This window comes from Notothenia coriiceps, unplaced genomic scaffold (genome assembly GCF_000735185.1).
Source record: "Notothenia coriiceps isolate Sejong01 unplaced genomic scaffold, NC01 NC01_scaffold00004988, whole genome shotgun sequence".
Lineage (NCBI taxonomy): Eukaryota > Metazoa > Chordata > Actinopteri > Perciformes > Nototheniidae > Notothenia > Notothenia coriiceps.
Genome location: NW_011337689.1, coordinates 95,679 through 111,359, shown reverse-complemented (window position 1 = coordinate 111,359; position 15,681 = coordinate 95,679). Strand labels below are relative to the sequence as shown.

Here is a 15,681-nt window from a genome sequence, read left to right as displayed (position 1 = left end):
TTCAAGGCTGACATCATGTTTAAGTCAGTCATTTTTTGTTCTGCCTGCTGAGTCTGGCCTTCATTTCAGGAAATGTGTGTTCGAGAATCTTCCTTCTTTAAGGCTGCAGGGCATCATAGAAATAGGACTAATACTTGTGTACTCACATGAACTAACTTTTTATTTGTCTGTCCTTAGTCTGTTGCTTAAGGGAGGAAATGAAAAAAAGGACTGCAGATTTAGATGTGTAGTTTCAAACCTAAAACTACATTTTTCTACAGTGCATTTAGTAAAACACAAAGGGGCCATTTTCTGTCTTAGAACAAGCAGTTTCCACAGTGCTGCCAAAAGGCAAATCTGGACAAAGGTATCAGTGATTCAAGAATATACTAATTTATAAGATGAGGCTTAGTTTAAATGTCACATGTACACTTATCCAGGCAAACATTCAACAAGCTATGCACATAATTTCCATACCATTGTAATTCAGTTAGTACGCCTTTTAAACTTGCCATTACTACATTTCAATAAGAAGTTTTCGAGCTAGGTGTTTAGAAAGTAAACAAAAGAGGCAAACTTTAAATGCAAAACAACAGTTTTATTTGCGATACACAGGATTTCTTCTTCTGCTGTGCTCATTGCCTGCCAGGCACATCAACACTTGGGGGCAGGCTGGCACCAGAATACCATGAATGTGCATCATGAGGTGGGTAAGAGGAGATTATAACTGAGCCCACCTGGACTCAGGTAGGCCGCGCGATTGTCCAGAGTTCACTTGTGTTCAGCCGTTTTAATTTAAAACATAAACAGAGGCCTACCCCAAGCTGAAAAAGGCATGTTCTCACAGCAAGCAATGAGGACCAAGCAGAAAAGTACCAGCACAACACATCCGCATACAATCAAAATGGAATTTTCTTTACGGAAGCAGAAACATTTGGGAGCAAACAATAGCATTCATCTTGGTTTTAAGTTCAATTGTTTGGCATCTATCCCTGAACAGAGTGTGTGCTCTGACAGCAGGTGTTTAATGTTGGACACAGAACATATTGAGAATGAAGAGAGATGAAACCGTTCTGAACTAAAATAAGGCTACGATTATACAAGCATGAATTGTAGTTCAACACGTATTATTTTGTCAAGCCAAAAAAATGTTTTATGTCATCCAAATATAATAAGGCAACCCATTAGAAGTTGGCACTAGTGGAACTCCCTGAAACATTTTAAATTGGCGTGGTCTGGTTAACCCCTCCTGATCGAACTCCGACACTTTCAGGATTAAAAAATAACCCCGATATTTGGGCGAATGTCTGCTTTAAATGTTTACGCAAAGATTTTGGTTACATCAAATAATATTGAATCTACGTCTTTAAAGCTGAACATTGTACGAGCTTTCAATGTCTTAACCATTCTTGAGATGCGAAATTGTTTTCCAAATGTCACACTATATTTAGAAAACACAGAAAAGAGTAACTGCACTAATGAGATTGAACAGTGTCACTGTGGAGGTGATTAGGTCTTGGCTAGACTGTTGATTGAATGGTTGCAGGTTTCATTTAGGAAGAATTAGACCAAAAGCTGGAAGCCAGCAAAACAACTGAAAGTGCAACAAGTTGAGGACATAATATCTGGAGAGAGGATTGCTCTGTTTGGATGTACAGGTGAAGTAACCACGGGGAAAGGGGTGATGGAATGAGAGAGATTAACAGAGGAACTGAAAAGAAGTGTATGGACAGTGAGAGGGAGGAGGGTGTGTTCAGCTCATCAGTAGAATACCACACTAGACTTTCCTCCGGGGGGGTTGAGGACCCGGTTGTGAGAGCGAGGCTTCGGTCCCAGGTGGGGCTCGTGGTTCTTCTCAATACCAGACTCTTTCGATTCTTTAGCAGGTAAGGAAGGGGAAGAGGAGGAGGAGGAAGAGGAAGTTGGGGGCTGGGGTTCAGGTGGCGGGGGGGCAGGGGCAGNCATAGCAGCACCTGCAAGGTGAATACAGCTGGTAAAAGAAAAAGTGTTTAAATGCGTACATTAACAGGTTTATGATATCACTGCCCCGTCTAAGACACGATCTGACTTTAATTCAGTGTTTCCCCTACCATTGTCTTGGCGGGGCGCTGCGCCCTGCCAACGGAGCCCCGCGCCCTGCCTGAAATTCAAGGTGTTTTTTTTTTATTTTATTTACACACGCGAATGCACACACTCACAATCAGAGACAAGAGCAGAGGAAAGGAGGAGAACAACAGCTCTGCTGTCTGCCCATTTGTGTCCCCCACCCCCGTTTCAAATTCGTTTATTATTATTTTTTAACCGCAAGCCGTTATCGTCACGGAGGAGAAGGACACACACAGCCTGCCCAGGTGGACGCGCGCGAACGCGACAACGAACGTAGCGTGCGCATTCTAAAAATAGCTCACAGATGGTGAGCAGGTGCCGCGGTTTTGAACTACAGTATTGAATTTGAAAGAAAACAACAATGAAACGCCAGCAGAAGAATAGTCTAATGAGTTGGGGGAAAAAAAAGACAGGAGATGTGAGTTGGTTTATTCAGTAAATTAGCTCAGGATAATTGGATGTTCTGTCTACACCTGTTGATGTGAGGCTAATGCAGGATTTGCTAGCTTGATGCTACCGGCATTTAGCGGCAGTGACTCAACAAATTGCCTCTTAAAATGTATCGTTAGTAATGTATGACAAGCAGACTGCTTGTTTAATGTTAGACTCACACCAATAGCTCAATATGATCATAACACGATTGCTTTCATATCAGAGATCAGATGAGGTGGAGCTGCCTTCAGCAATAGAGGATGAGGCAGAGAGAAGCAGCAGCAGCACAGGGTTGCAGCAGGTATGTTATATGCTGTAATCAGGTGATTTAAATGTATCAGTGAAAGGAAGAAGTGTAGGCTACATGATAAGAAGGGAATACAGTTTGAATAAAAGTAATAAAGTAAAGTGTAACATTGTACTTTATTACTTTTTAATGTACAAATACTTTGTTACTGTACGATATCAATAACAATAATCCAAAGCTCCTCTCTCTGCTCCAGAGGATAAAAAATGTTTCGGGGTACCTGAGCAGCACCCTGCCAAGGCAGTAAACCTAGGGGAAACACTGCGTTGTATAACTGAACAATGGCAAATGATTGTGAAAATGTATTTTCTTACATTAAAATGTATTTCACTCAAGTGTCAGAGCACTCTGAAGACACTCGGTGTCGAGGAGAGTTTCAAAACTGTTTCTGCTTGACGCATTGTTATACCTTGACAATAACAAAGAAAAGTTGACTAAACGTTCCTGAGAGGATCTTCTTGTTGTACAAAATAAATACATTTAACGTTCTGCTTGTAAGATCATTATTAAGGAAAAAAAATTGTGATTGTGTTTGTAAATAATAACTCTTCTCAGACATTAGTTAACAACATGGCTGACCTGAGGCGGGGGTTGTGGGCGAGGGTCTGAACGCGAGCCCAGGAGTGGTTACTGCGCGGCTGGAGCTCCACTGCCACCTTCAGGGGGAGACGCACCGGCTTCTGGTCCTCCTCATCGCTAACTCCTGCAGGGACACAAAGACACAGTGTCAATGTGGAACACTCACAAGGAAGCAAAGCCATTATGGTATTTTCTGCAGACAAGGGCTGATGCCTAGGTAGAGAGATCGTATAAGGAACTATTCAAGAAATACCGAACTTAAAGCACGACTTGAACAGTACAATACAGAGCTGAGAGTGCAATTTATATCATTTGATTAAAAGGGTTGAATTATCTTGTACACTTTCATGCTAGCATGCAACTACAATACAGTAGCCAAACTCAGTGGAACAGAAGAGGAAACAGAAGAGGAAACGGAACACAACAGGACGAGACCCCCATGCCAAGACTTTTTGCAAAACAATGATACAAAAAGGTAAACATGAATAAAAAGGGGAAACATGGCAGATGCAAGTGTTGGGGTTTTAATATTCCCTCCTTGGTTAAAGCATATGTTTTGTACGTTTGGTGAGGGGCGCATGCCAGTCAGTTGAACCAGTGAGCTGCATCATCTCCATCCTGCCTCTCCTCCTCACTTTGCTGCCACAGAGTTACCATGGAAACGCCAGTAACCCACGCTTTGCATTTGTTATTGCTAAAAACCCCGCCCCCACAAACCCTATGTCTCACCATCGCTATGGTTTTTATTTTATTCCGCACTGATGTTTGTTTACTTAGTATGTATAGAGTGCGGTGGGTGTCACATGCTCACCGTCTGGGTCACAGAGTTTCTTCAGGGCTCGGCACATCGGCGCTTTGATTCGTAAGTTCCTCCCTTTGGAGCGCACCGTGGTGGCCCTGATGGAAGGGAGAGGACAGCAGTGAGTGAGGATAGCTTACACTACAGAATAAGCTAAATGACCATTAATAACATTAGTACAGCACAGTAGGTACATTATACAATATCAAACAATGTGTTAAAAATGGTCTTTTATGGATGAGTCAGTGGTAACAGTAGTCTGATATTACGAGTGTTCCTGCTGCTAATGCAAATGACTTGTATTTGACACATGACACTGTGACCTGATACTGAGGGTGAGAACTTGTCTTTGCAGATGTGATATATAGTAATATAAATGAAAAACTACATACGTGACAGTCCCGGATATGTGCATTAAAACATAGCCGTTGTGTGTGGAAATGCATTTTGTTCTAATTTGACTACCCACTTACCCTTGCTGGATTAATTCGTTCAGCTTTGCCACGTTCTTATCGTCCATCACTGTCAAAGACAAAACACAGAGCTGTTTACGACACGGTCTCACTGGAGCAGCTGTCCCCAGTGACCGGGAGGGTGCAGCGCTTAATCACATCCCTGGAGTACCAATCTAACAGCTGACAAACACAGGCGCACAAAACAACTTTGCATTCATGTTAGTAAAGCATTCACTTACACCCTCCAACTTTTTTGCGGAGCTCGGCGTAGCAGATGAGGCCGTACAGTTCTTGGGAGGATTTCTTCAGCACCCTGGAGTACGCTGAGAAGGAACGAAGGAAGTTAACACAACAGGGGCTCCAGTTTGTCTGAGAAGGTTTTTTTCAAGTATCTTTTGGGATAGTCTCCGTGTCTAACGAAATGCTTTATAAATATCAACGTGGGAATAGTGAAACTAAATAAAAAGCTTTTTTTTACCTGGAATATATTAAATATATGACTAAAGAGAAGTCTTCCCGTCATCATGACACACGGAGTGACTGATATAATCTAAAGCCCATGGACACACACATTACCATGTTAACTTTTCTAACTGAAATATCATATTAATAAATGGTGTGTTATTTACAATTTTTTATTTGTATCTTTGATTTAATTAATTGTATTCATCTGTGTGAATCTGTGCTGTCCTGTTTTTCCATCTTACCCTGTTGCTGTTAAGCTACTGAATTTCCCCACGGGGATTAATAAAGTTCCATCTTATTTTATTTTAATATCGTTACAAAAGGTTATAGGTGGAGCTACAACTCTAAAAAAGATGTTCTACCCTTCAACTTTCACAGGTCCCACTTTTCTCTTGAGTGAAACAGATAAAGAGCTGCTCACCAGTTGCAAAGTCGATGTGTTTGGAGATCTTGTGCCAGGTCCGGTAGTAAAAGTGTCGAACCTGCTCCTTGTTCTTCACCATGTTGGCTGGCTTGCCTCTTTTCTTGTATTTCATTGCGATGTTGTTCTGGATAGCCTCAAAATCCTTCCCATGCTGGAGAGAAGAGTAGTTAAGAGGTCAGTAATCTGTCTGCACTTTAAGTTAAGTGTTTTGGTTCAGCCCTTTACCTCGTAGAGTCCCTCAAAAAAGCTGTTTTTGTCCTCGGTGCTCCAGGACTCCCACTGCCGCCTGGCCCTCTTCTGGTTGCCAGCCTGCTCCTCCTTCTCAGCAGACCCTTGGCCCTTGGAGGCTTTCGACACTCCCCCTGTGGAGCCGGCCACAGGCCCCGACTGTCCCACTGCCCCCTGGGAGGAAGAGCCGTTCTCCGCCCCTGTGTTACGCAGAGACGGGAGCCAACACATAAATCAGTCGTGAAGAATTCAGAGAAAGAAAAAAAAAACAACTTCTATATCACAATAAAAGATGTAAGAATTTCGTCAATTTCGTGACATTGTTTGCAGGGCAAGGAAGGAAAAATGCTAAAGGTCTGGGAGATGTTAAAACAGATTCACACAAAGCCACCCACTGCCCTTCCACTGCACAAGCTGCAGAGCTCCCCCTTCTGGCGTTCAGCTCTGGCAAGGAGGCAGGAAAAACAATCAGTCCCTACAGCCAGGTCCACAGGACACAGGTCCAAAACCAACTCCTGACGGCCCCAGAGTTAACCCCAGCTCACAGCACAACGCCAGAGGCATTAACACAAAGTAGGGCTGCACGATATTGGAAAAAACTGACCTTGCGATATTTTCTTCCCCTGAAAAATACAGGAATTGAAGAAAAGACAGTTTTTATTGTCCGCAAACCATCCTTTCTTGAACTTTAATGCTATACAATTGGTATTTTTTTAACAATATTTAACCGGATGAAGGATTTTAGTCACGGACTTCTGGATCTTAAGTTATCAGAGCAACAAGCTGAGCTAGCTCGGTTATCCTGCTGTGATCTGATCAACAATGGTTGTGATTGGTGGTTTGCTGTGCATGCAGAGCCGGCATGTCACTCACTCAAGTACCCCTGACATGAGAGCCGCGCGACTTTTCCTTTTGTAGCAAGCAGCAAAATAATTGTAACATGACGTGTTTGAGTTCATTTGCCTACTGAATCTCGCACGTCCTAAAACATTTTTTTTTTTTGTTTGTAATCGTGCAGCCCTAACACAAAGTCAGTTGATTTGCAGCACTGGACTATTTTGAGACATACATGCCAAAACGGGGTGTTTGTTCACAAATACAAATCGGTGTCAGGGTCATATACACTATCCTAAAAGTGTCTCTCTTAAAATAGATATGCACCAATATATCATCATGTCAAAATAAGTAGGGCTTTCTTAGTAAACTGGTCATCACTCTAAATATACATTTGATGAAACCATCACAGTGTGCTTCTCTTTCCAACAACAACAACAACATCTGTCAGGGCACACCGACTCAAATGTTCTCTGATACGAGTTCAATTACTTTTTGCCATATTTAAGAAAGAAATACTGTGTGCTGTCAATACAGAGCAGCATAACAATACACACTGGAACAAGGCTGTAATAATTCCTCTCAAGTCTGGGAAACAAAAACAAAATCTTCGAGTAACGAAGAAGCTGGTTTTTATTTGGTGTGGTTGCACTATAAAAACAGGTTTTCAAATGTCAGATTTTCAACATCCATATAGCTGTAAGTATGTAACATAAGGGACATGCCACACCCCCACTGATAAACTTTGCGTAAGTGTTTCTCATGATTTGTGGTCACTAATCAACCAGCCAAATCCTTTGGTGTGTTTAAGAGGCAGTTAAGCCTGAGGGCCTCAAGTAATGTTATTTTCAATTTTTTATTCAGTGTCAAAGATTTACTAACATGACAATGCTCCACTCAGGCATTGTTAAAAAAAATGTTAAGTGCAATAAATTGATACTGCTCTTTTCTCCTTTTGCTTAAAATTAAATAAAAGTTTGAGCAACTGCCTATATATAACAATACTCTATAATAATGCTCCTGCCCTGCTTTAATTCCCCTGCAGAAAGACTGAAGTATTTGTTTGTTTGTTCTTCACTCACTTGATAATGACAGTCATAAAAGCCCTGGTTTCTAAAGCCATAATGTCAAGTTTCTAAAAGAATTGTAACTGAGAGTAGTCAGATCTTAATCAAAACTTAAGTTGTGACCTTTCATGTTCCTCATTTTCACAGAAGTGTTTCACAGGATGGAATTGCAACTCGGGTCGAAGCAGCCTAAAAAAAATCTACCCAGATTTCAACCCAGGCTGTGGCTGAGGGAGTTTACACCCAGCAACAAAAACATCACTTTAGCCATCACTGATAATAATAAACAAACAGTGACAGCAAAGGGCAGACCCCCGCTGCTAATCCCACCTTTAAACACTTTTCCCTCTGAGCTGGACAAATTAAGTACCTTTGGATTTTGCCCCGCCGTGTCCATTGATGGTGGAGCCGATTGAATCTTTCCGGATGCGTTTGCTCGGAGGTCGGACGCTTGATCGGAGAAAATGATGCTGGTCGTGACAAGGAGGGGTGGGATCCGCTGAGGTCTGGGACTGCTGGGTACAGCCAAGCCCGGCTCGGTTCGGTGGAGAGGCGGGCAGCACCGGAGCTGGACCGGGGCTGAGAGCCGGGGCTGATGGATTAAGGATCTCCTCTCCGTCGTCTCCCTTTGTACTGCGCTCCTCGCTCGCCTGCTCTCCGCTCTCCTCCTCGTCGCAACCTTCGGGCTTTCTGGACGGATTCCTCCCCCCATCGACACCGATCCCCTCCCTGGAGCCCAGTGTCATGCTGCCAGAACACAATCAGTGAAAAATGGTTACATTAAGAGCAAAGCAGTGTGCAAAATTAACTTCTAAAGACGACGTTTACTGTCTCTCAACATGGCCGCCGCTGTTTGTTTCAAATCCCCTCTCCAGTCCCGACAAAACAACACCAAATATATGCATTAAACGTCTTCTTATAAATTATATTCAACAATTAAAGCAGTTTAGTAACTGCCTGTGGTGTTTTACCGAGTGTCTCTCGGCTCAAATGGACAATATTTCAGGTTGAATTTCAACTAAATTCAAATGCGAGCGCTTTTCAGTTTAGCGCCCTGCAGAAACGACAACGAAACCCCTCCGTGCATTCGACCTCTAAATAAAGTGTTTATTTTAGACAGAATTTTACCCATTTTCGTGCTCTTCGCTAGTAGGCGACGTCTTCTTTCTCTTCACCATGAGTCCGACCGGTTAGATTGGGAAATGCTGATCAAATTTAGCATAATAAAACCGAGAGCGATCTCTACGCTTTCTGCCCTCTTCTTGCTCCTGCTTCGACTGAACTGAACTCTCTGCGCAGTTCAACTGTTTTCCATCAGTAAAAACATTTCTCAATTTTCTTTGCAACAAGAAGTCAAATTAGAAAACCACTGTCAAAAAGCATGCATTTAAACCGTACATTGAAGAAGAATGTAGTGTAGCATGTTATAGAAGAGATTGGTACGCATAGATAGCTGTATTAACCTGTGCGCAAGTGGACTTTGCTTGACACTACGTCACCATCGCCTGAAATCATCACTGCAAAACTATTTATTTGTATATACATATTGAAAATGTAAGGCTTTGTGTCAACCCTATATTTGCTAAGGTTAGTAACGCCTTATGCATGTACTTTTTCCTATGTCGAGGCAGGACAGGCTTGTTGTGGCAGTTGCACATCAATACCTAGTGTCTTACATTGTCTTATTTTGTTATAATGTGTGAACATGACAGGATTTGTAATATTGGGTTTGCTCTAATGGAGACCATCAATCTATACATTTCTGAATAGTCGGGAGTATGTGAAGGCAGAGGATTGCAGCAAGAGAAAGCTGCAGAAAGAAATATGAATTGATGATATGAGAAGTTTCTGTATGAAAATGACTGGGGGCATCCCCTTTCCTACATTCCTACACAGCTTTTTAAATTCCTGTTTTGTGTCACCTAAAAGCAACATCTTAATTTCTATCACCCACAAGATATAACAGATCTGACAGCAGAGAGGGTCCTAAACTACTAAGTTCGTTTTTACTTGAGCTCATTGGAATCTCACAACTACAATTGAATGCAACGGTTTTAGTTTATACTTCATCTCAAAGTATGGTTTCAACATAGGTTCAGGTTGATCCCAAATCTTAAGGCATTGTACTTATTTAACAGTTTCATTACATATTGCATCTTCAAAGTTAGATTCATCAGCCTGGTGTTTACAGTCCTCTGCTCTGTTGTTATACTAAAAGGTCGACAACTACACGCTAAGTGCACGGTGAAAAAAAGTTAACAAATGACACGTTTCTATACAAACAGTTTCCGTTTACATCGGCGTTATAAGCTATATAACATGCATAAAAGAGTTTCCTTCATTCATAACGTGGTACCTAGCATGGCTGCTGTTGTTGGATAGCTAACGCTAACGCTGTGGCAGCCCAACAAGCCCTAACGCTGCAAAACATGATTGTAACATAATGCTTACTATATGTAGGAGCTCGAACAGTTTGTTAAAAAGATAACACTTATAAAGGTTAAGGAATTACCTGAAGTTGAAGCCTGTCGATGGTGTTATTAGTGAAGAAAAAGGCTAGCATTGCTTGCTAACGGCAGCCGTCCAGCTTGTTGCCGATGACAGTTCCTGCGGTTCTACTGCACACGCGTTTAGACACGCCCACTACAACTCAAAAACAAATGCTGTGATTGGTCAGAGATACACGAGGACGACGGTTAGGATTTGATTGACAGACTGCTCAGCCAATTGCGACTGAGAGAAACTCCGCAATGGACCAATCGTCACTCTCTTCCTGTCATGTCTCAAAAATGTGTTTTTAAATCTAAAGGCATTTTGACAATTTAATGATCGAATCCCTTTTCAAAAGCAAAGCGTAATTTAAACGAGATTAGATCCCTGCAGAGTAAATATTCAGCACAGTGAAAAGATGTTCCACCCAGAAAGTGATTGACATTTTGAGGATCAAATCCATAGGCGAAACTCAGATGATGCACTTGCAATTAACCCTGGCGTACACCGAAAGTCACCCGGCAAAGCCGTTTTAACATGGTTATAACTACAGAGCACCATCTTACGTCACGCAAAACACATTAATTCAATGATATATGCACTTTCATTTTGTCAAATTAGTCAGAATCATCCCACGCTGCCATTGTTCAGATCAGGCGCCCTAATGTCACAAAACAAGCGTGCGATATGGAGTTTTTACACGGTTTTGCCTATTTAATCGCTCTGTTACCGACAAGCAGGTCGGAATTTGCCGTGCATTTTTTACTATGAATGAAATATCACTAATCACAATACAACCGCTTCAGTAATGTGGTTGCCAAGAACATTTTAGTTTCAAAACACTACTCAAAAGTCCACCTTTGCTGGCGGGGTACCAGGGGACATGAAACGAGCGCACCACAGCACTCAGCAGATTGGCAGCTGACCAATCATATTCCTCTACGTCACAGCTGGGCCGACTGAAATGCTTCACTCCGGAATTTAGTTGGGGACGCGACGCGCAGACAGGGAGAAGTCGTCCAGTTGGCAAACTGACGAAGAAGTATTTGCAAACTAGAAGGCTCAAAACAAAACCACTATGACTTCGACCAACATGTTTCAAGGGTTGTCTGCAAAAAACAGTTCAAGGTGAATATAATAGTCGTGTAACTGGCCGCCAATGTTTTATTTGGAGCTTAGGCTAGGTCAGCTAACATCTGAATGTAGGTTAACGGTGTGGGTCAGGGAAAATCACATTTTCGGCTTATTCAATTGTTCTTGACGTCAGGCATGTGCTATTTATGTAAGACAAACATGTGTTTTGGTGCTCATTAAGAGTTGGCTTGGTTTGAGTTAGCTTGCGTGAGCACAGAGTCAAGCGTTAGCTTCTAAGCTAACCGGCCAGGCGTTGTCTGCCTGCTGCGCCTGCGGAAGTGTAAAGCCTCTTCAGACTGATCTTCTTTGTACTCTCCAACAACGGCGTTGTGTGGCCACATTGTTCCAGAGGAGACTCCGTTTCCTCTTACTTACTTGAATGCGTCAGTTCTTGTTTCGCCTCAACTCAACAGTCCAGTTCACTAATGTTTTGGCTTTTAATAACGGGGAAAGTAGAGCATCAATTCCTACACACTAGAGTTTCAGACGTATGGCGCCACTCCCGGTATATAATCAGATAACCTGTCATTTGACTGCGTGGGCCCAAGCTGTCCTATGTACTGTAACATAGTATAGCCGAGTTACTTACTGTTTTCTACTGGTCCTCTTTGTGTGTCAGATTGCAAAAATGCCCACATTTTTTCAACACTAATCGTTAAACATGAACCTCTATTAAATGTTGGAAAGTGCAACATCATCTGACAAATATCCGTTATTATTTAGTAAGATTAACGTACTCAGTCAGAAGTATTCCATCTCTTCTATTTGTCTTTTGCCAGGTCATGCTTTTGCAGGGTAATTGATATAAATGAATCTGTGATGTACAAAGAAGGGATAGGATCGTTATAAGTGACATTTATAATCTGTAATATCCTGCAGGGTGTTGCAGCCTCCTGGTGGCGGCTCCAGTAACCTCTTCGGTGGCTATGAAGAAGACACCCCATCTCAGAGGAGACCTAATAAGACGGTCTCTAAAGTGTTTGCCCCCCCAGAGGAGCCCCAGAGTGTATCTAGACGCTCCTATCCTCCAGGTAAGACCAGCCTGTTGGAGCTAATATATCTGCAGAGGAGGGCCAGTCATAACATCCATCAATGTGTCCAGGGTGTGAAAGCTGTTACTATGATGTGATAATTCCCGTATAAACACTCTCACTGTTCTCTGTGCCTGGAAGTAATCCACCTCCAGATTTTCTGGAGTATCTGGTAAACGAAAGTATGTTTTCAGTCCAGTCTCCTGTTAGAAATGGTTTCCAGACAGGGACTGCTGAGTCACAGTGACTGCCTTATCTGCTTATTTTAAGTGTGGCTGGCATAAGCATCCCTTAAATGGTCATTGAATTACTGCCACTGTACATTATAAGACACTATAATTTGTTCTCATGCATACATTGATTGATACTGAAGGTGAGAGGTTTAGAAAAAGCTAAATTCAGATGGCAAAAATATGTATAAGTCCTGTGCTGTTTATCATAGAGTACATTCTGCCACACACTACACCAAATGCAGTGTGGAGTGTGTCATGCTGTCGCTGCTGCAGAACTTGACGCTTATCTTGGTCACATTTAATGTAGGTGGGAAGAGCAGCGGAATATTTGGTGACCCTGACCCTCCGGCTCGGCAACAGAAGCATCCTCCTGGTGGACAGAGCAGCAACATATTCGGTGCTGCAGAGAGTACATCTGGCCAGAACCGAGGCCACCCTAACAAACCAAAGGTAGGCCCTGCTCCTTCATTTGAAATGCCACTAATACTTGTTTTTTCTACTGTATTCCTTTTTAAGTTGCTGACTAGTTTACCAGATATTTCACCGCAACTACAAATGTATTCTTTGTTGGTGTCACACACATAAGTGTACAAATCTTCTCCACTGGCCCATAGTGTCTGTGCAGCCAGTGTTTTGTGAGCTTAGACTGCAGAGTCTACGGCAACAATCTCAGCATTGACAAAAATAAATTCCAAGCAGCTTTTTCTAGCTGTCACCTAATTTACCTGTTTCCTGTTGATGTGTTGATGCTGTTTCCATACAGCTGTTAATCTCTGGAAACACATTCTGAGGTGTTTTATCATGCCCTGGAAAAGAGTCTACCTTAATGTGCATGGGTTATCTTGTAAAGGAGCCTTAGGGAGGACTCATGGAAGTAGCACAGCTATATAGAATTTGAGGCCCAGCTTTAGCTTTACTCAATTTATTGAATTGAAAGAAAAACATTTGATCTTGATTTTATTTTTCAGGACAATCTAAGTGTGGTACCTGAACCTGAATCATCTCCAGGTGAGTTGCATAAAGAAAATGTGTCCATGTTTTTATTTTTGTATTATTATTTTCTTACATGGAGTCATCCTACTCATTGTAGGTTTGAAGGCACCCTTGCTGAAATGATCTTCTTATGCATATCAGAGAAACTACATCACATAGCCTTGTCTTATTCTTTGGTTAATGCAATGTTTATTCTAAAGTTAGCACCCACTGGTTATACGTTAGAATCAATACCAAGTGATTCCAGCGAGACTCTGGAAAGATGTGCTTCCTGTTATGTATTCCAGGAGGAAATAGCCGCTTATACTCTCAGGAAATTATTCTGTTCTGGCATTTCTCTGACACGTTCTTTTCCCTCTGCTAGTCCCAGAAGCCAAGGTCAGCCCACCTGAGGTGAAGGAGGCAGCGGCCCCCCCCGCTCCGGAGCCAGTGAAGGAAGAGCCTGCTCCTGTCTCTGCCCCTGCCCCNAGGACTTTTTGTGGTTGAATTTAATTGGCAATGCAAGTTTATGTATAAAAAAATGGGGAAAAAGGCGCGGCTTATAGTCCGAAAATTACGGTACTATTTTTTTTATACATAAACTTGCATTGCCAATTAAATTCAACCACAAAAAGTCCTTTCAAGATAGATAAAGGGTCAACTCAATTCAATGTAAGACGTTACATATTCTGCAATGCTTTATTTGCACAGTGTGAATTGTGTCATTGTATAATTGTAAACTATGCTCTGTGCCACCCTTAAACTTTACTGAACAAATAACATAACATTTGAAATGTACATGTTGAGCAGACGGTGTCAATAATGTCATTTCTCCTCCAGGCTCCAGATCTCTGCCCCACATCTCCTCTGAAGAACCATCAAGATGAGCAGAACCAGGCCCAAACACCCCCAGGGAAGGGTCCCCTAGCAGGGGTACGCAGCCCCAGCTTCGGCCGGCAGCCGCCCTCTCTCCGAGGGGCCCGGCTGCACCTGCCAAACGCTGGAGTCTCAGGTACTCTTCACATAGCTAAAGCTACGGCTACAGGCTCTCACTGTGCATTCAGTGGAGCTGATTACCCATAAAGACACAGCAGCTTTATATAGACTATAGTGAAAGATTTATCCTATCAGCTTTGTTTCTTCAACAATGTAAGTGCTGATACAACTGATGAGGAGACTTAACTGAAAATGTGTGTTTGTGCTGTTGTTGAAGTAATTATTATGAAGTATTATGGAGTTGCTCTAATGTTTATTTTATAATATTACTCACTGGATGTTGTTCAGTGGCTTAATACATTATTATTATTCAACCCAGTCTCACGGCATTTCGTGTTATAGTCACGAAATTAATCTATTGATTCGTGTTCACCAACACAATTTCCCAATTTTTTTCTTGTCACACAGAACGATTTTAAAATCAATTTAAATAATAACAAATTAGAAGGAAAAACATATTTAAAAAAATACAGATGTCAGTATTCTGACACTGAACGATTTTAGAAGCAATGTATTTCTATTGGTAGTGTGTTTCAGGCCTGCACCAAATAATAACAGATTAGAAAGAAAACAAGATTTAAAGAAATACAGATTTCAGTATTCTGAGGCTCTGAGCCCCATTTAAAAAATAAAAATAAAAATAAAAATAAAAATACCACCCAAATTATACAATTGAAAATAAAAGGGATAGGGTTAGACTTAGGGATAGAAGATATTGAGTAAGAAAACGTTTTTATGAACCACACAGCTTCTGGTCTTCCAAGACCCGACCGGACAAAAAGACGTGGTGCAGGCACGAAACATACTACCAATAGAAATACATTGCTTTTCAAATCGTTCTGTGTGACATGAAAAAATGCGGAAATGGTGTTGGTGAACACGAATCAATAGATTAAATTAATTTCGTGACTATAACACGAAATGCCGTGAGACTGGGTTGTATTATTTAACCTCCTCAAATGACACATTTGACCTTTTTCCTCTTCTCAAGGTGGACGCAACCTCCCCCGCTCTCTGCTGGGGTCGACAGCAGGCAGCGAGGCAGAAAGCGGCGTGTTTGCAGTTCCCACCACGCTGCCCCCCAACAGCTCACGGCACAACAGAATGTTCTCCCCCAACAAGGAGGCCGAGCTCGCCCTCAAACAGCAGC

At 42.0% G+C, this 15,681-nt stretch overlaps 1 protein-coding gene across 1 annotated transcript; it reads right to left on the bottom strand.

The window, feature by feature from the left end:
• Positions 1 to 1,740: 1,740 nt before the first annotated feature.
• Positions 1,741 to 8,955, bottom strand: cramp1 (cramped chromatin regulator homolog 1). Its single transcript, XM_010768012.1, has 9 exons — positions 8,804 to 8,955; positions 8,046 to 8,422; positions 5,772 to 5,974; positions 5,544 to 5,697; positions 4,897 to 4,980; positions 4,676 to 4,724; positions 4,215 to 4,300; positions 3,404 to 3,527; positions 1,741 to 1,969 (listed from the first exon to the last, which is right to left on the bottom strand). Exons 1-9 carry the CDS (start codon positions 8,851 to 8,853, stop codon positions 1,741 to 1,743), a joined length of 1,356 nt encoding a protein of 451 aa, XP_010766314.1. The 5' UTR covers positions 8,854 to 8,955.
• Positions 8,956 to 15,681: the final 6,726 nt, after the last annotated feature.